At 34.5% G+C, this 21,111-nt stretch overlaps 2 protein-coding genes across 2 annotated transcripts; one reads left to right on the top strand and one right to left on the bottom strand.

Annotated features, from left to right (window-relative positions):
- Positions 1 to 954: 954 nt before the first annotated feature.
- On the top strand, positions 955 to 8,674 carry LOC142614278 (putative cyclic nucleotide-gated ion channel 14). Its single transcript, XM_075786862.1, has 7 exons — positions 955 to 1,466; positions 1,558 to 2,140; positions 2,637 to 2,849; positions 2,939 to 3,240; positions 5,780 to 5,891; positions 6,516 to 6,752; positions 7,645 to 8,674. The coding sequence occupies exons 1-7, from the start codon at positions 1,420 to 1,422 to the stop codon at positions 8,377 to 8,379; spliced, it is 2,229 nt and encodes a 742-aa protein (XP_075642977.1). The 5' UTR covers positions 955 to 1,419; the 3' UTR covers positions 8,380 to 8,674.
- Positions 8,675 to 15,560: 6,886 nt separating this feature from the next.
- LOC142614039 (putative xyloglucan glycosyltransferase 5) lies at positions 15,561 to 19,468 on the bottom strand. Its single transcript, XM_075786564.1, has 5 exons — positions 18,408 to 19,468; positions 17,549 to 17,857; positions 17,165 to 17,455; positions 16,917 to 17,030; positions 15,561 to 16,788 (listed from the first exon to the last, which is right to left on the bottom strand). Exons 1-5 carry the CDS (start codon positions 19,128 to 19,130, stop codon positions 16,144 to 16,146), a joined length of 2,082 nt encoding a protein of 693 aa, XP_075642679.1. The 5' UTR covers positions 19,131 to 19,468; the 3' UTR covers positions 15,561 to 16,143.
- Between the last annotated feature and the right edge of the window lie 1,643 nt (positions 19,469 to 21,111).

Below are 21,111 nucleotides of genomic sequence, written 5' to 3' on the forward strand. Positions count from 1 at the left end.
CTAATGCTTTGGGCCTACATGGAAATGAATAAGGCAAGGACCAAGGTTTAGACTTTGATCATTAAAATGGAATGAAGATTTATCATTTATCTATAGAGATTAGAGATATACACCTCTACTCCTCTATGGGATCTCAGGGCCATCATTGCCAATGTACAGGCTCTAGCTCTACCGTTTCTCTGGTTATAAATTTAATTTTTGCCCAAAATCTTCAAATGGCTTGGCTCATTCCCTTACCTATTGGGCTTTTTTTGTTCAATTTGGAGACCCAACTCATCTCATCTATCTCTTTTTGGAATTTTTTCTTCGGATCTCGATAAACAGGTTCTCTTTTTGTTGTTTGTGCCCTCCTTTGAGCCTTTTTAATAAAAATATCATCTTACCTATAAATTTTTTCTTGAAAAAAAGACTAGAGATAATCCAATCAAAGGGGACTAAGCTTGTGACCAAAAAAAAAGAAAAAAAAAAAAGAGAAGCAGTTATCTAGCAAGTAACAAGTCAATTTGTTGAAAAACATTGGCACATGAATCATATATACTCAAATTGTTGTAACATACTGTTTCGTACATGACAGTGAGCCTAAATTTATTTTTGGAGCACTGTAACCTGTAAACCATGTCTGCGCAGCTGTGGTGTGGATCCTACATGAGTTTGACCCGGAGTTTGCGCAAAAAATGAGATCTTGCTTGCCTCCTTAACCAATCTCCAAAACGAAAAAAGAAATATATATTTTAAGAAAGAGATTCTAAATTTCTAATATGAAATCCTAAATCAAAGCGAAAAATCTGCTATAAAAAAATGTCTCTTATTACATGAGTTTCTGTTCCTTTTCTTCTTCTCTTTCACTAGGGACACTGCCAGTCTTTCATATCAATTCATGGCCTGCACGTCTCTCTCTCTCTCTCTCTCTCTCTCTTAGCCCAATGCGTTTTTTAATTGAATATACCCAAAAACAAATAAAAAACAGTGACTAAAACTATCTGAGCTATCAAGAAGGAAAAAAAAAAAACTAAAAACTATTTGAGCTGTGTTGCCAGCTTTAATTACTGTTGGTTTTCTTCTTGGGCTTCAACGAAAGTCAACAACATTAAAAAGTTTAAACCTATACAGACAGTGTTTCACCTAAGTTTGAGCCTTCAATCAGGCCCCTTCCTCTTCTTTTCTCCTCTCTCTCTCTCTCTCTCTCTCTGTGAATACACTAAATTTTGTTTGTACAATACAGAAGTTTTCAAATTTTGGGTGCAGTTGAGCCTTTTTTCTTGGAAGTTTTAATCAAGATCCATATTTTTATAATAGAAAGAGAATTGAGAAGCATCATAAACTTTGTTCCAGGAAAAAAAAAATGGGATACTTGGAAAAATGTTGTTTTGGTAGTACTCATGCACTCCGTGTTTTTTTCTCTTCATTGTATTTTGGTTCATGTATGTGACCGAACAAAATACAAGCATGGAGCTAAAGAAAGTGAGGTAATTCTCTGCTATGTCCTCTGTTTGACTGTTTCTCTTATTCCCATTTCATTCTTAATGTAATTTGCTCAATGGGTTTTCAATTCCACAGGTTTTACAACGATGAAAAACAAAATCTACGACCTTCTTGGGAAAAAAATGACACCCAGAGACATTTAGAAAAGACTTTGCCAGTGTACAAGGTCTCTGCAGCTTTGTTGAAACCAGAAGGTGGTGGTGTTGGTGTTGGTGATATTAAAAACCAAAGTACTAGTACTACTTCCACGTTTGGAAAGCTTAAGGTTTCCCCAGAGAATCATAAGCAATGGCATAGGCGAATTCTTGATCCTGGAAGTGATGTTGTCCTGCAATGGAACAGGATTTTCCTCTTTTTTTGTTTGGTAGCACTCTTTGTTGATCCACTTTTTTTCTACGTTCCAATGGTAGTGAACAATGCCAGTACTTCGTGTATGACAACTGATTTGAGACTGGGGATTGTGATAACGTGTTTTAGGACAATTGCTGATATGTTTTACATGTTACATATAGTCATAAAGTTCCGGACAGCTTATGTATCACCAAGTTCAAGAGTGTTCGGGAGGGGTGAGCTTGTCATGGATCCAAAGATGATTTCGAGGCGGTATTTAAGATCAGATTTTTTGGTAGATCTCATAGCTGCACTGCCTCTTCCTCAGGTACTGCAATTTGGTTTCACTGTGATTCATGTGCAACTGATCCTATAGTTTTGTAGGGGTTCAAAGAAGGGAAAAAGAAAAACCAAAACAAATCTATCGTTTTATTGAATTTGGTTACTGAATTATAGCTAAGCAGATTGTAAAAGAAAATTATGCTTATCTCTTTATGTAATTGCCAAGTGATTCTACTAATAGAATGCAAAATTTCAAACATTATGTAACTAATTTGGATTGAAGTGGCTTTTTAACATTCCAAATCTTCTTTTTTTCCTACTGTTTCTCAACAATTGATTGGAGCCTATTTTAGAATAAAAGAACTTTTGGATAGGAAAGAAGGGAGGGTTTGCTAATGATTTTGTTTACTGCTCAGGTTTGCTGTAGAATATGTTAGATGCATTGCGATGGCAATCCTATAGTGGACTAAAGTTTACACAATAACCGTGTGAAATCATGTATATTCTTAATTCCTAGAACTTTTTTTTTTTTTGCTTTGCAGATTGTGATATGGTTCATTCTACCGGCAATTAAAACCTCACAAGCTCATCGTACTGACAATACCCTTGTACTGATTGTTCTGCTCCAATATATTCCCAGACTATATCTCATTTTCCCATTAAGTTCTCAGATTATCAAAGCCACTGGTGTCGTCACAAAAACTGCTTGGGCTGGGGCTGCATATAATCTCCTACTCTACATGTTAGCTAGTCATGTATGTAACTTTTCTCTTCTTATATTTGATAACCCAACATCCTATACCTTCTCGAGTATTCTACAAAGATTTGACTTCTGTTCTTGTAGGTCTTAGGGGCATCATGGTATTTGCTGTCCATTGAACGGTATGCAACTTGCTGGAAATCTGAATGCAGAATGGAAGATAGCCCTATAAAATGTGTCCTTCGTTACTTGTCATGTGATACTTTGGATGATGATGATCGCATCAAATGGGAAAACAGCACTGCTGTGTTTAATAGCTGCAATCCAAATAATTCTACCAGTTTCAATTATGGCCTATTTGCAAGTGCCATGACAAATAATGTTGTCTCCTCAGCGTTTGTTGAGAAGTATTTCTATTGTCTGTGGTGGGGCTTACAGAACTTGAGGTATAATTCATGAACATTCTAAGCTAATCATATTCACCACTATATTTTGTTTCCAATTTAAAGGATGTTATGATACATGAGTGCCTCTGTAATCATCTGTTGACAGTTGAAGTTGATATTTATTATTCCTTATATTTAGGGGGAGGGCCTAATCAATTTGATCTCCTTATATATACTATTTGTGAAATTTCAACTTCATCTTTCCTCCCTCTTTCAATTGCATGTTTCTTCTTCTTCTTTTTTTCTCTCTTTTTTGATTTAATTGCCACCTGATATCAACGGGGAAGAGTAACCAACCAATGCATAGAGAAAAATAATGACATGTTAAAACTAATACTTTACCTCATTGTCACAAATCTCAGGAAAACTGAAAAATTGCTGTATCAAATCTTCTAACTTGTGGATTTTTTGAACGACTAGTGGACTTTTTGCTAAAAATGTGAGGTATCTTGAACAACTAGTAGGTTTTTGCTTTGTTTCTGAATCTTATCTGTGCTTTAGATTGTCTGTTGCTTAAAAAGTCTACATTGGCAGCATAATATCAATATATATATAAAAGCAGAGACTTCATTGTGTGAGGGTCTAAGCTTTTGCCAAGTGGCACCTCCTATGAAGTTTCTCTACAATCATCCAACTCTCCCATTAATTGACTAAGTTTACATCACAACTTTCTCTCTTCTTCATGTCTTTTAGTATACCAAATGTTTTAGTTTTTTTTTTTTTTTTTTTTTAATAAAAAGGGATACTAATAATTAATGAGATCGAGATAGATAATATTCTAGCATTTCTGTTGCCTAAATTACACAAATCCATAGCTTTTATTTACTATAATCATTATTATTTTATTTTATTTTATGGGAATCCTTATTATTTTATAGTTATGAATTTACATACAAACATCTCATAAACAAAGTCTCCCTCCCCTGTTAGTCTTTTTTTTTTTTTTGGTATGGCAAGTTTTTACGTTAGTTATTTAAAAAGTTTCTGCCTTTATGAGTGTGTAGATGCATTAATCACAGCTTGCCTCTAAAATGACGTTTTGGTTTTTGCCTTTTTGTTTTCACATTATGTACATTATCAATACTATGCTATAATGATTAATGTAGGATTTTCTAAATCTTTGACTCCCCAACCACTCTCTCACGCTTTGCCTTCCCCTCTCAACTTTGACCATATGCCTCCATTCTCTTTCTTTCTCTCTTAAAAAAACTTTCTTTCTCTTCAAAAAAAAAAAAAAAACCTTTAATAGTTAAATTTTCTAAACTACTGTTACTCTCAAATTTTGCTTCCATACTTACAATTTTTTTAAAACACCAAGCCAATGGAAGAAACCTATTGCTCTTGTGATCTTTTGTTGTTGCCAGTGGCTATCCATCGCACATTAAGTGGCATTGACATGCATGAGTTCAAGCTATCTTTTGTTACTTTCAAAATTTTATTTCTTCACTTACAATCGGTAGGGTTAAGATCGTGAGTTCTTTGTTTTCCTATTTTCTTTTATAGGTTGTGTTATTGTGTATATCGATTTCCAAAATATGCTTGAAGTCTAGAACTAAGAAATCAACAATTGTTTATTAAGAGTAAAAGTCTCATTATCATTGTCCTTTCAAGATTATTTAATCTTCGCATATGACTTTAGTAGATTGGTCTTTTCAAAATAAACAAAAGCTAAACATGTTGTAAATCACAAATTGGATTATAGGGATCAAGCAGTTATCATCTAGGGTGGAGGGTTTTTTTTTTTTTCTTGATACAAAATAGAAATTTTACTTTAGCCAAATCTAAGTGTATATGTGTGTGAAGCTCTCTCTTAGAGACTTGAACCCTGGCCCTTACCCCCCATACTCCCACAAGCATTTATACTTGTGAAGTGACCATCACACCAAGGGTGTGCAGTGGTAGGGTGGAGGGGATTTAGTCAATAGCAATTGAATTTGCAGAGGAAAAACAACAGGACTATTCAATCCGCATTCTTTAGACTCCAAAGCTTCTTTCTCGAGTAAGTCTCTTGATATTTCTTTAAAGAAATACATATCGACTATTTTCCTACAATAAATTGAGTTTTGGGTTAATGTTTTTTTTTTTTTTTGAGTTTTGGTTTAATGATGATTGTATAATGATCTATATGTGGTGTGTGCTTTCTTTTCTATGAATTTCAATAATGTATGAATCGAGGATTTTAGCATTTTAGTGTATTAAGGTTTTTTTCATCTTTATTTCATTATTTTGTTTAGTTTTTGTTAATTTTTATAATGAACTCATTACTAACAAAGTTCTATGACAATTATGGTATAATATATATACAACATTCTCTAAACTTATCTTACATAAAACATTACAATATTATCCGTGCATCGCACGGGCAACTTACTAGTTGTACTTAATGATATAAGCTTAATACTAACCACCGGCTTATAATGCTTATTTAGAAAGAAAAAAAAATCACTACTTTATTCGAGCGGCTAATAGAAACAGGTGCCTTAAATGGCTTGTTCATTCAGAATTTTGATGTCTCTTTTTTGCTTCCTAAATTTTTCAGTTCTTATGGCCAGAATTTAATGACAAGCACATTTATAGGGGAAACTTCTTTTGCCATACTCATTTCAATAGTGGGACTGGTGTTGTTTGCCCATTTGATTGGAAATATGCAGGTATTCTTACACTGTTATTTACTGCATTTAACCTCTGTAACCGTTATGTTCATAATCACAATTCAATTATTTTCCATGATAAAATTAATTTCTCTTTTTCTATTGGGTTGATACTTGTAAATGATTCACTGGGCCTTTAAGAATATGATTTTTATTTTTCCAAGGCCTCAATTTTCATTCTGATTGACTCCTAAATTCTGAGAACCTTTGCTTTCTTATGTCTTCTGCATTCATCAGTAGCAGAAGAGTAGAAAGCTGATCATATGCTATCTTTGATAGTATGTAGAAGGAAAGATATCTTTATAATCCCTAGACTTGATAGGCTCTTTTAAGGTCCTTGACAAGTACACTAGTGTAAAAAAATTTCAGCACTTCTGTGCAAAGTAATTCTTTGAGATGTCCTGGACATTCTTAGAGGTATATTGGAATTCATTAGGGTGATGGTTTTGGAACTTAGAATTCCATTTGTTTACTAGTCTTGAACATCTCACTTATTAAAATTATAGTTCGTTTTAGGTCTCTTGTGTTGCAATAGATTCACATCAATCCCTTTAGATGTTAATTCTCAAGCATTGAGAAATGTATATTTTATAGCTCATTTTCCAGAATTTCAATATGCTGTAGACCTATCTGCAATCTATCACTGTGAGACTTGAGGAGTGGAGGCTCAAGCGACGAGACACTGAGGAGTGGATGAGACATCGCCAACTCCCTCAGGATCTGCAAGAACGTGTCAGGCGATTTGTGCAGTACAAGTGGCTTGCAACTCGAGGAGTTGATGAAGAGTCAATCTTACGTGCCTTACCTCCAGATCTCCGTCGAGATATCCAACGCCACCTATGCTTGGACCTTGTTCGACGTGTAAGTTCTTGTACTAGATTATTTTAGTTATGCTAAAATATGCAAGCAGTCCATGATTTGTCAAGGCAGATTCCATCCTCTGATAATGTATATCACATATTTATGCTGATAAACCCAGTAGCTGCGACTAATTATGTGTTCTTATCCTATGGATGGGCGTACTTTGAGATCTTTTAAGAAGATTGATTATTCAAAACAAGCAATACAAACTTCCCTATACTGTGGACTTTTCTACTATTCTCTGCAGAAAAGAATGCATTTGAGTAGTTGGTCTAGTTATGCATACCTTCTTTCCTGCTGGATATGTTGATAATTCTCTTGAATTATTGGTATATCTTTCCCCTCCAAAATCAAGCCTTTGCGTGTTGGGTGTGAGGATTATTGCTTAGTAAAAATTTTGTGCCAGTGCCCAAACCTTATGATCCTGCTGGTAGATATAAATGTAAACACTGGTATCACGTAGCTTATAACTTCATTGCCTATCCCACTTGTTAGTTATGGCCATGTCTTCAGGAGGGAATACTAGAAGCTTCTATCATTAATGTGCCTGAGTTGCATTGTGTTTGAACAGAACCTAGTATTTTGGTAGTACTCTTGTAGATACACCATGTAAATCAGCTTTTATAGAATACAAACTAAGAATTCTATTTTCCTTAGGAAGTAGGTACTGGATTGAACAGTTCAATGTTGGTTCCTGATTCCTATAAACCCTATCAATGCTTTGAGAAAGTCACAGAGAAACTCATCCGCTTCCAGTTCATTCAGATTTAAAGAGAAATTCTTCTTATTCCCTACATTGAAAACCATCCAACAAATTGAAGCAGTAATCTTATTTTTCTTTTTTTCTTACATCAATAGTGTATTTGATCTTGTCTGTTTTTTCCAATTGCAGGTACCCTTTTTCTCACAGATGGATGATCAACTACTTGATGCTATTTGTGAGCGGTTGGTGTCATCCTTAAGTACTCAGGGCACCTGCATTGTTCGTGAAGGTGACCCTGTGACAGAGATGCTTTTTATAATCCGAGGGAGGCTAGAGAGCTCAACTACAAATGGAGGCCGGACAGGTTTCTTCAACTCAATTACTTTGAGACCAGGTGATTTTTGTGGGGAAGAGCTGCTTGCGTGGGCGTTGCTTCCAAAATCTACTGTCAACTTGCCTTCTTCTACAAGAACAGTTAGAGCCATTGTTGAAGTGGAAGCCTTTGCACTGAGAGCAGAAGATCTCAAATTTGTTGCCAATCAGTTTAGACGTCTCCATAGTAAGAAGTTACAGCATACTTTCCGATTTTATTCTCACCACTGGAGGACATGGGCGGCCTGCTTCGTTCAGGTTGCTTGGCGTCGACACAAGAAGAGGATGACTGCAAAGAGCCTTAGCATGAAAGAGTCATTCTCGTATAGTCTTGATGAGCAAGTAGCTAATGAAACAGAACAAGGTAAGGAAGAGCATTCTACATCATCTTCAACTAGTTTGCAAGCAAAGCAGAACCTAGGTGTCTCGATATTGGCTTCAAGGTTTGCTGCAAACACAAGGAGAGGAGCTCAGAAAATCAAGGATGTTGGATTGCCTAAGTTGCAAAAGCCTGAAGAGCCAGACTTCTCAATGGAACCAGAGGATGACTAGTTCAATTGTGTTAAATTAAATTATATGAGGGCCAATGGCTATCATTACCAAGGGTGAAGAAGATAACACAGCTTCAAAAGAATCATCTAAAGGAAATTAAATTCTTCATATGGTAGGATAGGTTTAACACTCAGGCGTGTGATTGCATAAACTGTATGCTAAATTGGTATTGCCCTTCCAAAAGCTGTATCAAACATGTATAATATATACTTTAGCATGTACTTATATTTAGCATGTCTTGTTAAAAATAGGATTTTACCATAGTTTAAGCACATTTTACAGCTGAAGGATTCAATGCGTGCCATAAAACTTGCAACTTATTGAGTTGTTCATTTATAATCTCTCCATTTCTACAGTCTTGGACACTGAAACTCCACTAATATTTCCTAACATATAAGCCCACCTGTGAACAACAAAGAAAATGACTTGCACATTCCAGTTGACAGAGACAACACAAATTTTTTATTTCTCAAAAGAGAAAAACCATCACTATTGTTGCACAAACTACAGAACATAGACTGTTTGACAACAGGTTCCAGTATAAATTGGTTTCTCTTGAATACAAAAAAGTTTTCAAGTAGTTTTCCTCCTGACTCCTCTCCTAGACTTAACAAAACTGAGTTTCTTTGTTATCTTATGTTTGTCTTCTCCAAAACTCTCTCTCTCTCTAGCAGGTTGAGGAATAGGCTTTATTCATTCAGAGATTATTATTTTATTGATTCTTAAAATAAAATAAAAATGTGAGCTTACAAGTGAAGCATTGAATTAAATTCTCAATGATTTAGTCAACAATCTTGTAACTCAGTGGCATAGTCTGCTCTCCTAAATTAAAAGAATCAAAGTTACAATCACCTTTTCCTTATTAATGTAACTATCAATTTAAAATTTTCTTTTAAAAAAAACTATGATTGGTCAACTGAAAGTTGAAATTTTTTATTTAATAACTCTAGTTCTGAACTTCTGATTATTTTATCCACCAGTAAATGATTCCAATTTTGTTAGGACAGGAAGGCATCCAAGAAAATAATTAGAAATGAATAAACAATTATTGCAATTTAAATAGAAATGAGTAAGACATTAACTAAGATGGTCCGGGGCAGGTTGGAGTCGGACCCAGGCCCAGCCCAAGCATTTTAATCTCGAGACCTAGTCCAACCCAAGCTTATATTGGGGGGTGAGCCCATCTTTTAAATACATATTTTGGGCTTGACTCGGGTTAGCTTGTACGCTGGTAAGAAAATAATAGCTCCTCAGTCCTCACATCCCCTTAACAAGATTACAGTCCATGCGGATATTAAAATAAAATTTCTTTGCTTTAAACACCGAAGCTAAAATAATATCAATAATCATGAATACATGAATAAAAGTTTTTACGTTTAAGCTAAAGAGATAAATAATACAACCAAAATTAATTTATCAACACAATTATAAAATTATGATTTTATGTATTAATTCATTTATATCAAAATATTAAGTAGAGGAAAATGAGAGAATTAAATTAGGAGTATATGTCCGTCAGCTCGTATGATGCATGATTCAATAAATAAAAGAATTTAAAATAATAAAAACAAATACACATAACTTACAAGAAAATTGATAATAATAAAAACCATTATAAGTTATGTGGTGAAAAACATGTAACTCTCCCAATAAGGTACATGATAAAAGCGACATTTAACACTAAGTTATTATCAAAACTAAAACCTAATTAAGAAAATAAAGAATAAATTTTATTTGTGATAAGAAAAAGAAAGAGGACACCATTTTGATTATTATGTATAGGGAAATAATTATTATTATTTTCATGTGTGTATAAGTATTATTGTTTACTAAAGAAAAATGGTGCAAATCCTAGGATTTTTAGACCTAAAACGCCAATTTCATAAATAAGAATCATAAGATAAGTAAGATGGCTCCCATTAGTGCAGCAATTGGGGCAAGCATACCAAGCTGTGGAAGTCGAAGCATTGGCGGCTTGTAGAGCTTTGGAGTTTGGCAGTTAGATTGGCATTCGCAGAGCAATTGTGGAGGGAGATTCAGAAGTAATTGTGAAGGCTTTGGGGAACTTGCATAACGGTTTCTACTCTTTTGGTCTTTTGATCAATGATACAACCTAGGGTATGTTTGGTAACTATTTTTTCTCTTAATTTTCTATTTCCAAAAACAAATTTCTATTTTTGAGACTAAAAAACTTGCTTGGCAACTCAAAATGGATAGAAAACAAAAATTGTTCTCAAAACTCAATTTGTGAAGGAAACTAAAAACATATAAAATGATGTTTTCAGTTTCTAATCTTCAAAAATCAATAAAAAAATGAAATTAATTTAATGAATCTGTCTCATTTAATGAGTTAGCATTAGAGTTCAAATCTTAATAACAACATATTTTGGTATTTTCTATTTTTTTCTTCAATTTTTTTTTTTAATTTCAACTAACCAAACAAGTTTTTGATTTCAAAATACAAGATAATTATTTTTACTTTATATTTTTAAAAACAAGTTTTTGAAAGTAGAAAACAAAAACTATTACCAAACATAACCTTAGTTTTCAGGAGTGTTTTCAGAATTGTCATACTCTCATACTAGGCGAGATGGTAATAAAGTTGCTCATAATTTAGCTAGGCTAACCATGACCATGTCAACCACCGTGCACCCTTGATGCAGTAGTCACTCCACAAGTATGAGTACTTGTGGAATGTGGGGGCAAGAGTCGAGATTCAAGTTTCCAAAAGAGAGTTTCACACACATATACACTCAAATTAGGCTAGAGTAAAAATTTTATCTTGTATCAAACTATGACCATGTCAAAGTGTACTGTGTGGGTGGAGGATGTTCCACCCCGCACCTTACCTTTTGTTCAAGCTGATTTAGCAGATCTTTCTTAAATCTATGGATGTCTTCTTTCATAAAACCCAACAAAAAAAAAAAAGAAGAAGAAGAAGAAGATGGCTCCCATCTAATTTTTTGAATGGTTTTTATTTTCATAAAAAAATAATATTAATGATCCTTCATCTTTTTCTTTTTTTTTTTAATTTTGTGATTAAGAACCTTATAACTCAATAGTATTGTCATGTTTTCAATAGAGACATCCATACTTCGGATATTCCTCATCACTAAAAATATATAAAATAAATGCAAAAAGATAAGTACATGTTTTTTTTTTGGTAGAAGTAAAATGATGTATACCTTTTTAAGTTTTTTACTTTTTTACATCATTTCTTGAAAATACGTGTAGCCAACCTAAATATCATGTATGCCATAAAAGTACATGCTAGTAAGTTACCCGTGCGATGCACGGATAATTTTGTAATATTCTATATAAGACGATTTTGGATAATGTTGTACATATATTATAAAGAAAAAGTAAACTAAATTAGAGTAAAGAAACATATACATTTTGATATATCAAAAATTAGTTTAGTAACTTCACTGTATATTTGTAGCCTTCCTAAGATAATATTTTTATTTTTTTTAAACATGAAACCAAAAATAAATGCAAAAGAGTAACAAAACCATGAAAATCAACTTATTTGTGTTATGGTCACATATTTCATACCATGAAATAAAAGTATGTCCAACTCTCTGACCTTCTTCCACTTATCGATAGTGCGACATTAATACACAGTGTGGGCAAGTGTTTATGCATGTATCTTATAGATGATTTAAAATTAAATCATGGTAGAATATGGCTTTACAATGCGCACCAAATATTATCTCTACTTATATACTCAAAAACAAAATTATCCAACCAAATTACCTAAATCAAAATCTTATTTAAGCCCCTAATTTAAAAAAGAAAAAGAAAAAAATTACGCGTAGGGGTTTCGGCATCTTGATGGTGGTGGAAGGCCAATATAACGAACATGGTAACCCCTCAAATTCCTCTTTCTCTCTCTTTCAAATATTTTGTTAGTTTCATGTCTTTTATTTTAGTAATATAAAGTGAAATAGTGCATTTTTATTTAACAATCCACAACATTTTTGTGTCTCTCTATCTCTCTCCAGGGCCTTATCTGGTTAGTTATTACTATTAGTCCTTACTTATTTTATTTTGTTTTTGCTATTTTTTAAAATACTAAAACAGTGGGTATGCTAAAAGACATGAAGAATAGAAAAAGGTGTGGTGTAAGATTAGGCAATTAATAAGATATTAATGAGATAACAATAAAATAAGTTAATGTGAACTTTTAGGTAATAGTAAAAAAAAGTTAATGAAAGAGGTAAAAAAATGTTAAATGCAAAATTAAAGCACCACTTGGTAGAACCTCTGTTGAGGTCTAACAAGTCACAATGTTGCACCAAGACCCAAAAAGGTCACAGAGAATTGAACTCCATTAAAACAAAAAAAATACTTGAGCCCGCAATAAATAAATAAAAAAGATGGTAGGCCCAAATTCATTAAGGGATTTAATGAGGAACCCAAACCCACGAATGGGTAAGCCTTAGAACTCATGAAACGAAGGGAAGAAGAAAAGCCCAGCCCGCCAAGGTTAGAAAATCGCTAGGGAGCCCAGTGGTAAGAACTGGGTCCGAATACTTTGGGACTGCCAGGAGCTCGGGATCCTTTGGACATGTAGCAAAGCCAAGGTTGGATTAAGACAGCTCAAAGGGGGCGGCAAGAAACACAAGGAACGAGAACAGATATATCCCCATCAGCCACCCAATGATGCAGAAAGGAATCAGAAAGTTTGGGAACCAACAATTCATGAACAAAGGGCTAGTACCTCAAGGAACCCAAAAAGAAGAACCATGAAGGGAAGTGGCTGGGAAACTTTCAACCTGGCAGGAAGGAATCAGCTCACTTGGGAAAAATGACAAAGGGAAAGGCAGCCAAGAGCTGAATCTGAAAAGGTGAGGTTTAGAAGCCTTGAAGGAAGGAGGACCAAAAGTCAGCTTTCTAAGGACACCCCAGAATGGAAAGACAGCAAGAGACTTTTGGGGAAGAAATACCAAAAGAAGAAAATTATGAGAAATGAGGAAGGGACTAGCCCCCAATATTGATGGCACAACATTGGTTCTAGTACCCAAGGAAGCAAATTGAGGGAATCAGAGGTACCCCAGAAGCCCTAGGATGACATTATAAAAAGGGGGAGCAGCCAACAGTGAAGGGCATTCAGCAACAATGAATTAGGGTAGAATCATTGAGAAAACTCTGTTAGAATTTTTTTTTTTTTTTTAAAAAAAAAAAGAGAAATACCGCCCGATATCCTCAAATAGCCACTAAAGAGCACATTTAGATTTAAAATGATTCAAACTTTGCAAGTCTTAGAAACCTAAAGAACCATCTAAGTCTGTGATTTTTGAACTTATTTGGACCTTGTAACAAGTCCTAGTGAGCATAACATATTGCACAATTTAGAAAGTAATGGAATATTTCACATTGTCTTAAGGACCCTTAACGTATTTATTCTATGTCTTTCTTTACCACTTTACCCCTTTACTTTTTCTTGGTGTTCAATGCATATATTTCTCGTTTGTTAGCATGCATGTGTTGTAAGATTCGTGTTCTATGCACCATCTGGTTCGTAATCAACCCATTTAGCTGCGGTGAACCAAACCCAGTCTCTCAAAACAAGTAAAGGGCCCAGGGTCCTTGTTTCTACTTGGACCTGGGTACTATCCAAAGAGGACCCACACAACCTCATGCATTCCTGCATGAGGTCTCTGCTTTTATATATATATATATATATATATATATATATATATATATATATATATATATATATATATATATATATAGTTTGAAGGATGAAGTACTGAAGTACCAACAAAAAAACAATTGCATTACAAATTGACCCTGGATATGTCAATTCATTGAAAATTTTCTTCCATACTCTTCTATATGTAAGGATATGTCTAATAGAAAGGTAACTTTCGACCATCCTTTTAAGAGTAGGTTGTGAAGAGTCAATTGTGAGAAGAAGAAATTGTATGCAAAATGTTACAAATAACATGTATATATTTCAATAGTTATAACAAGAATAGGAGAATTTGAACAGTAATCTTCTTAGAGACAATATTATTATGGTTGTTGTGACCCAAGAGGTTCAACTTAGTGTAAAGCCCGTCTAGGGCTAATCTCACACATTGCAACTCCTATTTACCATATTAGGGTTCTTTGTAAACATACTTCATCGTATAATAATAATGTAACTATTAAGACTTTATACTATAACTATAGAACTAGAGACCGTTAGATTGAATCACAACTACAGCAATAATAAGTCACTTATGGACAAAAATTTTCATATTCTTTTTTTACAACGGTTCTTTTGATATGTTGTGTTGGAGCATTTTAATATTAAATAATTAAAATGAATAAATGTTATAACATAAATGTAAAGGTGTGAGAGTAAATGTGAAAGATGAGGAGTTAGTGAAAATGTTTAATCCAACATTGAAAAGGAGAGACTATTTTGTTCTTTTTAATTGTAGTGATTAATGAGCTAACATGAATTGTTTCAAATATTGGGCCAGATACGTGCGCAAAGGAAAAATAAAGTGTGAAGGTGTCAAATTTGTAAATGAATCAGCACCAACCTTATAATTACAATTTACTTATAAAGGACTGATGTTATTTCTATTACAATTTATTAAAGCGCCAACCTTTCTCAAAAATTTATACCCCTAGCATTAATGTCACCCTACCCTAACTGACTTGCCAGCTTAGCTGCTTTAAGTATATTCCAACGTGAATAAAATGAGATACTAGGGGCATAACAATTAGCTTGTCAAATCAAAGATTTTGTTAATCGGCAGTCCATGACAAACCTTTAATGGGAGTGGACCATATATGGATGGTCAAGGACATGGGGTTAAATTGTACTTGGCCATATTGCAAACCAGAAAGCACCATATTTACTAGAAAAGCCAGAATCAGCATATGACCTACAAAAGATATTGGTCCTCTCAATTATGTATGTATAATCAACCCTATAATTCAAAAGTGTTTATGAACCAAAAGCCTCAGCCAGCCACCCCTACAGTATAAAAAGCTAAGCTTGTTTTCACCCATTTCTCCTGCCGACACTTTCTTTTGATCTAGATTTCAACTCAAAACTTGCACACGTGCACTGCAGAAGAAACAAAATAGTAATAGAATGGCAAAAAAGGGAGGTGAGTTTCAGCTACATGTGTGTGTAGTGTATGCATCATCATTCATGTATGTTTGAGAGAGGTAGGTAGAATAATTGTTTGTTATTTGAAATAAACCAGAAAAAAAAAATGTACAGAAAGATGTTTTACATGACTCACTCACTAATAAAGAAAGAATCTATAAACCATAAAGCATTGAGCAATCCCATTCTTAGACTCTACTATTTGCATTCTACAATATATAAATACACAGTATGGCTTGAATAGGAGATGCCAAATTACACACAAGCAAGAGTTGATGTCAACTGTAATATACTAAAGAAAATAGAGTATTCTATTCCTACCTATATAACAAAAGATAATTCAATCCCTATGGAAGATTACAATGACGAATGCCCTATGTGGGAAATAAATGACTAAAAATAAAAATTGTAAATATGGTGTGGAGGATGATGGGTAAACACAGAATTAATCCTATGGGACACTTAAAAATCAAATAAGGAATGCAAGAAATTTATTTTTATTGAATTGGAGGGCTACCCCTTCACTGCATTCTTCGCATGCAAAAAGGAACCGATTTCCTCGCTTGCACTGCCCACACAGATCATCATTGCTGCTAAGCAGAAAGGTGGTTTTTCTTTCTACTCCTTTGTATTGCTTCCCTTCATTATTAGCTCATCTGCTCTCCAATTAGATCAAGACCCACAAGAAGGAATGTCACCCCTTGGAAAAGCAGGAAGTAGAAGTGGACTCCTTGTGCAGATAAAAGGCTCCTGACAGAAGCCGTGAGCAAAAGGAATGCCAGCGCAAGCTCCTTCCTGTATATCTTGTTAACTTTCTTAACGGGAACTTGAGCTGCTTCTTTCTGTTCCTTAATTTGGTTCAGTTCAGAAAGGTCACTCTCAGAAGCTCCTCTGTAGATCTGTGGTTGGTTCATTGTCTTTGAATCCTTTTCAGCAACAGCCAGTAAATCGGATTCTGATGACCTGCCAGCTTTCTTGGTGACAACCCACTCATAAGAGCTACCCAACTGGAACAATCCAGATACCATTGCATTGAATTTTGTAACAGACATGGTATTCTCAAATAGGAGATAAGGAACAATGAAGGGGACGGATTTTGGGGCTGGAAGAATGTTGAGGAAGGACATAAAAACAGGCACATAACAAATAACCCACATAGGAAGCTCAGCCTCTGGGACAAACATGGTTAGAGGAAGAATTATGCAGAACAATGTGAAGGAATAAAAGGGAAGGATAAGTTTCCTCAAAAGAAAGAATAGCAGTATCATGTTGGCTTTCTTACATACTGATATCTGCAATATCCAAGAGTTAAGCCTTTTTAGTTCTTATTTAAGTAATCAATAGTTGCAAATGAAGACAATATACTACAGTTATAAGTAATCAGTATGTGGGAATGACCAAGGTTGACTATCTGAGGTACCTTAGAAGTTATAATTGCTGGAAGACACAATCTAAAAAGATGCATTGGACCAGAATGCCAGCGATGTTGCTGCTTCCTGTAAGCTTCATATGACTCAGGAACTTCACAAAGGACCTGAGAATGTACATACATTAAGGTTTGAAAGTGAAACAGTTCTACAAATTTTCAGGATATAAGGAAAGGGTTAAAAAAATTAGGTCCAATTCATGTGCTTCTTCACTTACATCTGTATTCATATGTTACATTACCTTTACATCATTCAGGAAGATAAACTTCCAACCATTGAGATGAGCTCGGACAGCTATGTCCATATCCTCAACTGTGGTCCTTTCAAGCCAGCCTCCAGATTCCTCCAGGGCTTTAATTCTCCAAACACCAGCAGTTCCATTGAAGCCAAAGAAATTAAGGAACACCCCATTAACCTGCTGTTCCACCTCAAAGTGGAAACACAAATTAATGTTTTGGAGACGAGTCAATAAGTTCTCATCCTTGTTCACGAAAGACCATCTAGCCTGAACCAAACCTAGTTCAGGATTGTCCTGCAATACAAGGTAAGAGAGACAAACAGATTAATTCCTGAGCAGTACTTTGACCAAAGAATTTCACTAGAAAGTGTATAATTCTTTTTCCACCTTGAAATGCGGTACAGTTTGCTTAAGAAAATCAGGATTAGGTTGGAAATCTGCGTCAAAGATTGCAACAAACTCATAACCCTTAACATAATCACAGCCCATCGCTGACTTGAGATTCCCAGCTTTATAACCGGTTCTAACCAAGCGATGTCGATAGATTATGTTGATACCCCTTTGGCTCCATTTGGTAACCTCTGCCTTAATTAACCGTTGAACACTCTCGTCATCAGAATCGTCAAGAACTTGAATGAGTATACGGTCCTTTGGCCAATCAAGTTGGCATACCGCAGAGATAGACTGCTCATAAACCTGCTTGAGGTCAATATCAAAAACATTATCAACATCAAGAAAAATCTACCAAAATAAAGCCAATAATTATTTATACATATTTGAACTAATTTTAGATGTCCTCATCAGACATATCAACTATAAGGGTAACTTCCTCGGTTCCACTAACTAAAAAAGCAGATCTGAGCACTGTGACACAATATTCAAATCCTTTTTAAGTACTGCTAAATTACATCTCAATAGTTTTATTTTTTATTTTTATTGGGCAAAGGCACATGTTTTTATCTTTAACACTTTCTGACTTTCATCATACCTGAACCATGCAAATTACTCCGGACTATTACAAACCCCTCAACAATTTATTAAATTTCACATTATTCCATTCCCCAAAACGACATAACTCCTCTCCAAAAAAAGAAAAGAAAAGAACAATATAACTCTTAGAGCCTAGTGCAGAACAAGTCCCAAATCCAGAATTTTCCACTAGATAGAAGCTAAGTAATCTAAAGATATTGTACAAAAACGTAAGAAGAGAGCAAGAGAGAGATAAAAAGTTGAGTCTTTTATTTACCTCCTTCTCATTACACATTGGAATTTGAACAAGAACCATAGGATATTCATAGCCAGACCCTTCCAAATCATCAGACTTGAAGGGATCCCCCACAATCCTGGGCTTAATCTTCTTGTATTTTATCCACAAGCAACCTAGGCAAAGCACCGTACGGTCTGCTGATTGGATAAGGAATAGAAGAACACAGAATTTAGAGAGTGCTTGAATTAGAGGTGCAATGTAATCAGCCCTGAATGTCAACCAAGCAACATAGACCATATGGAGCACGCCTTCCAAATCAGAGGTCTTGGGAATGTGCAAACTGGGATTGTTGAAGTAATGCCAGCCTTGCAAATAAGCAACAAACTCAAAGGCCAAGATTGCCAAGGCTGTCACTAGGAACACTCTAATCACTCTAAAAAGCAATTTCCCCTTACCCAACTTCTCACTTGCCAAGGTTACTCCTTGCCTATGGATCAGCCTCTTCTTGATAGCTCCAAGCAATGCCCAAAGCACAGTGGCTAGCCAAGCAACACAACCGACAGCACGGTTAGCCTTGAGAAGCAAAACCCATGTCACTTGCTTTGCATTCTTGCCTCTACTTTTCTCTACAGGCCTGAAGGCAGAGTCTGGACCATCAATCTCCACAACTGAGAAATTTGGGTTCTCCATTGTGACTACCACTGGGTTTCCTTTGCGGGTATCTTTCGCCCACCAGTTAGAAAAGTCCAATCTTGGAGCCATTAAAGTTTGGAACTTGGAACCTCAAACTAAAAAAGTAACACAAAAATGAAGAACCTTTGAAAGAAAAACAATTTCAGAACCCAGATCTCAAATTTGAGAAATGAGCAAAACCCATTTGAGAAACCAGCTAAGAATATCAAAGAAAAGCTAAAAGGAATTTACTTTCGAGGCTATGCATTAATTCCACACACACATAATGTGAGAAAGTAAAAAGAAGAAGAAAAAAAAACCAAGAAAGAGAAGGGGGCCCTGGGAGGTGAGTGCTTGTTCAGTTCTATGTAATTGTAATTTTACTCTTACAAACTCATAAGCCACTCGCACTCACTCTTAAACATGGAAAAAGCCACGTTATGAGGGAAGGTATCTATATGCAGCTGTAAGAGTCCCTTGAAAACATGTGGGGTATTTGTCAAGCAATCCAGACAACAAAAGCACAGCCCCCAAATAACTCCCTCCAAAAATTTTACTATTCTTATTTTTGGTGTATAATTTCCAGCTTATAGAATCTAACTTTAGTACTTTAAAATGCCATTAAGGTTTTTTTATTTATAAAAAAAGGTTTTTTTTTCTTTAAAAAAAAAAAGATGGTGTAAAATGAATATATGCTACGTGAAGCTGAGCAAGCAAGTTGGAAGAGAGAGCAGAGAGCAGTTGACTAAAAGTAAACGCACTTTCATTATGTTTTGAAAATCTAGTTAAGGTTTTTTTTTTTTTTTTTTTTCAGGTGTTTGAGTGTGTTGACTCCAAGTGTAAGCAAGCTCGCTTGGAATGAAAGAACATGGAGAAAAAAGTAGAGCTAGACGTGGTAAGTTGGTAACTCATTATAATAAGAACCTTTTTTTGGTGCTATGCTTCGATTTGGCTTAAGCCAGCTTTCCTGTAGTAGTAAAAAAATAATAATAATGGTAAGTAAAAACAAAAAGGAAAGTAATAGTAATATTTAACTTCTAGTAAATTTTTAGAGAGACATGTTACACATGCAAGTTGTGTATGGTTGAGAATATTCTTTTGTGCTTTTACATTGTCGGGAGGTAAGGGCTCCGGGATATTTCTATTAAATCACTTCATTAGTTTACATAAATTAGAAACCTTGGGAAAAAAAAATATAAAGTTAAGATAAATATATATATATATAGTTTAGGGTCCCACATGGGCCACATCGAAGGCCCATACTGACCTGTTCTAAACCCTTTTCTGTGTAGAAGAAAAGTATCTCAGAGAAGGGTATAAATGTCGGTTGGCAGTCAGAGAGTACAAACTTTGTGAATGGCAACCCTAATACAGTAATACTAATAGACATAATAATTTTATTGATCTGGTTAGAGCAAATATTAATCATTATTTTAAGAAATTTTTTATAAACATAAACAAATGTGGCGACATGACTGTCTTGCCCATAAAAAGTGAATATATATTTTATAATAAAAAAATTGATAAAAAGTGGATATATATTAAATTGTCATACAGGTCTTTGGAGGAAATTCATATCATAATTCATTAATTATTTTTTAATTAAAGTATAGTAGTACACCATCATTAGATGATTAAGGAACAAAAGCTTTTAGAAATGTGCTTGCCCCAAATAAAAAGAAAAGTAGTACACGAAGTTTTTTTTTTTTTTTTTTTGATCAGCAAAGAATATAAATATTATTCTGGAAAACAATGTAGGAGTAAATTATATAAGGCAAAGAAGATGATGGTGTGGTTGATCTAAAGAATCATGTTGGCTTTAGTACTATAGATTGTTTTCTTTACTCCCCGCAATAACTTGCAGTAATGTAGTATAGTTATAATATAAGTATACAAGATTTGGTCCCACTATCAGAAATTAATATTTAGTAGTAAATGTCTAAGGTCTTTTTCTTACTAGAATGCTTCTCATATTTTGAGACTCGCAAACTCTTTTGTCTATATTCTTGATAATTATTTAGGTATTTTCTTGTAATCAGAAGCAAAGAATCTCATCTCTTCCATACCATGC

The sequence above is a fragment of the Castanea sativa genome, chromosome 10 (genome assembly GCF_040712315.1).
Source record: "Castanea sativa cultivar Marrone di Chiusa Pesio chromosome 10, ASM4071231v1".
Lineage (NCBI taxonomy): Eukaryota > Viridiplantae > Streptophyta > Magnoliopsida > Fagales > Fagaceae > Castanea > Castanea sativa.

What these genes read in the sequence shown, in the direction of transcription:
- LOC142614039 (XM_075786564.1), bottom strand. Translation starts at nt 19,130, where the DNA reads ATGGCTCCAAGATTGGACTTTTCTAACTGGTGGGCGAAAGATACCCGC. An exon ending in CAATGTGTAATGAGAAGGAG is followed by an intron (nt 17,858 to 18,407) that starts GTAAATAAAAGA and finishes GACCTCAAGCAG; the next exon opens with GTTTATGAGCAGTCTATCTC. An exon ending in TCTTCCTGAATGATGTAAAG is followed by an intron (nt 17,031 to 17,164) that starts GTAATGTAACAT and finishes GTACATTCTCAG; the next exon opens with GTCCTTTGTGAAGTTCCTGA.
- LOC142614278 (XM_075786862.1), top strand. Translation starts at nt 1,420, where the DNA reads ATGTATGTGACCGAACAAAATACAAGCATGGAGCTAAAGAAAGTGAG. An exon ending in TGGGGCTTACAGAACTTGAG is followed by an intron (nt 3,241 to 5,779) that starts GTATAATTCATG and finishes TAAATTTTTCAG; the next exon opens with TTCTTATGGCCAGAATTTAA. An exon ending in ATTTGATTGGAAATATGCAG is followed by an intron (nt 5,892 to 6,515) that starts GTATTCTTACAC and finishes AATATGCTGTAG; the next exon opens with ACCTATCTGCAATCTATCAC.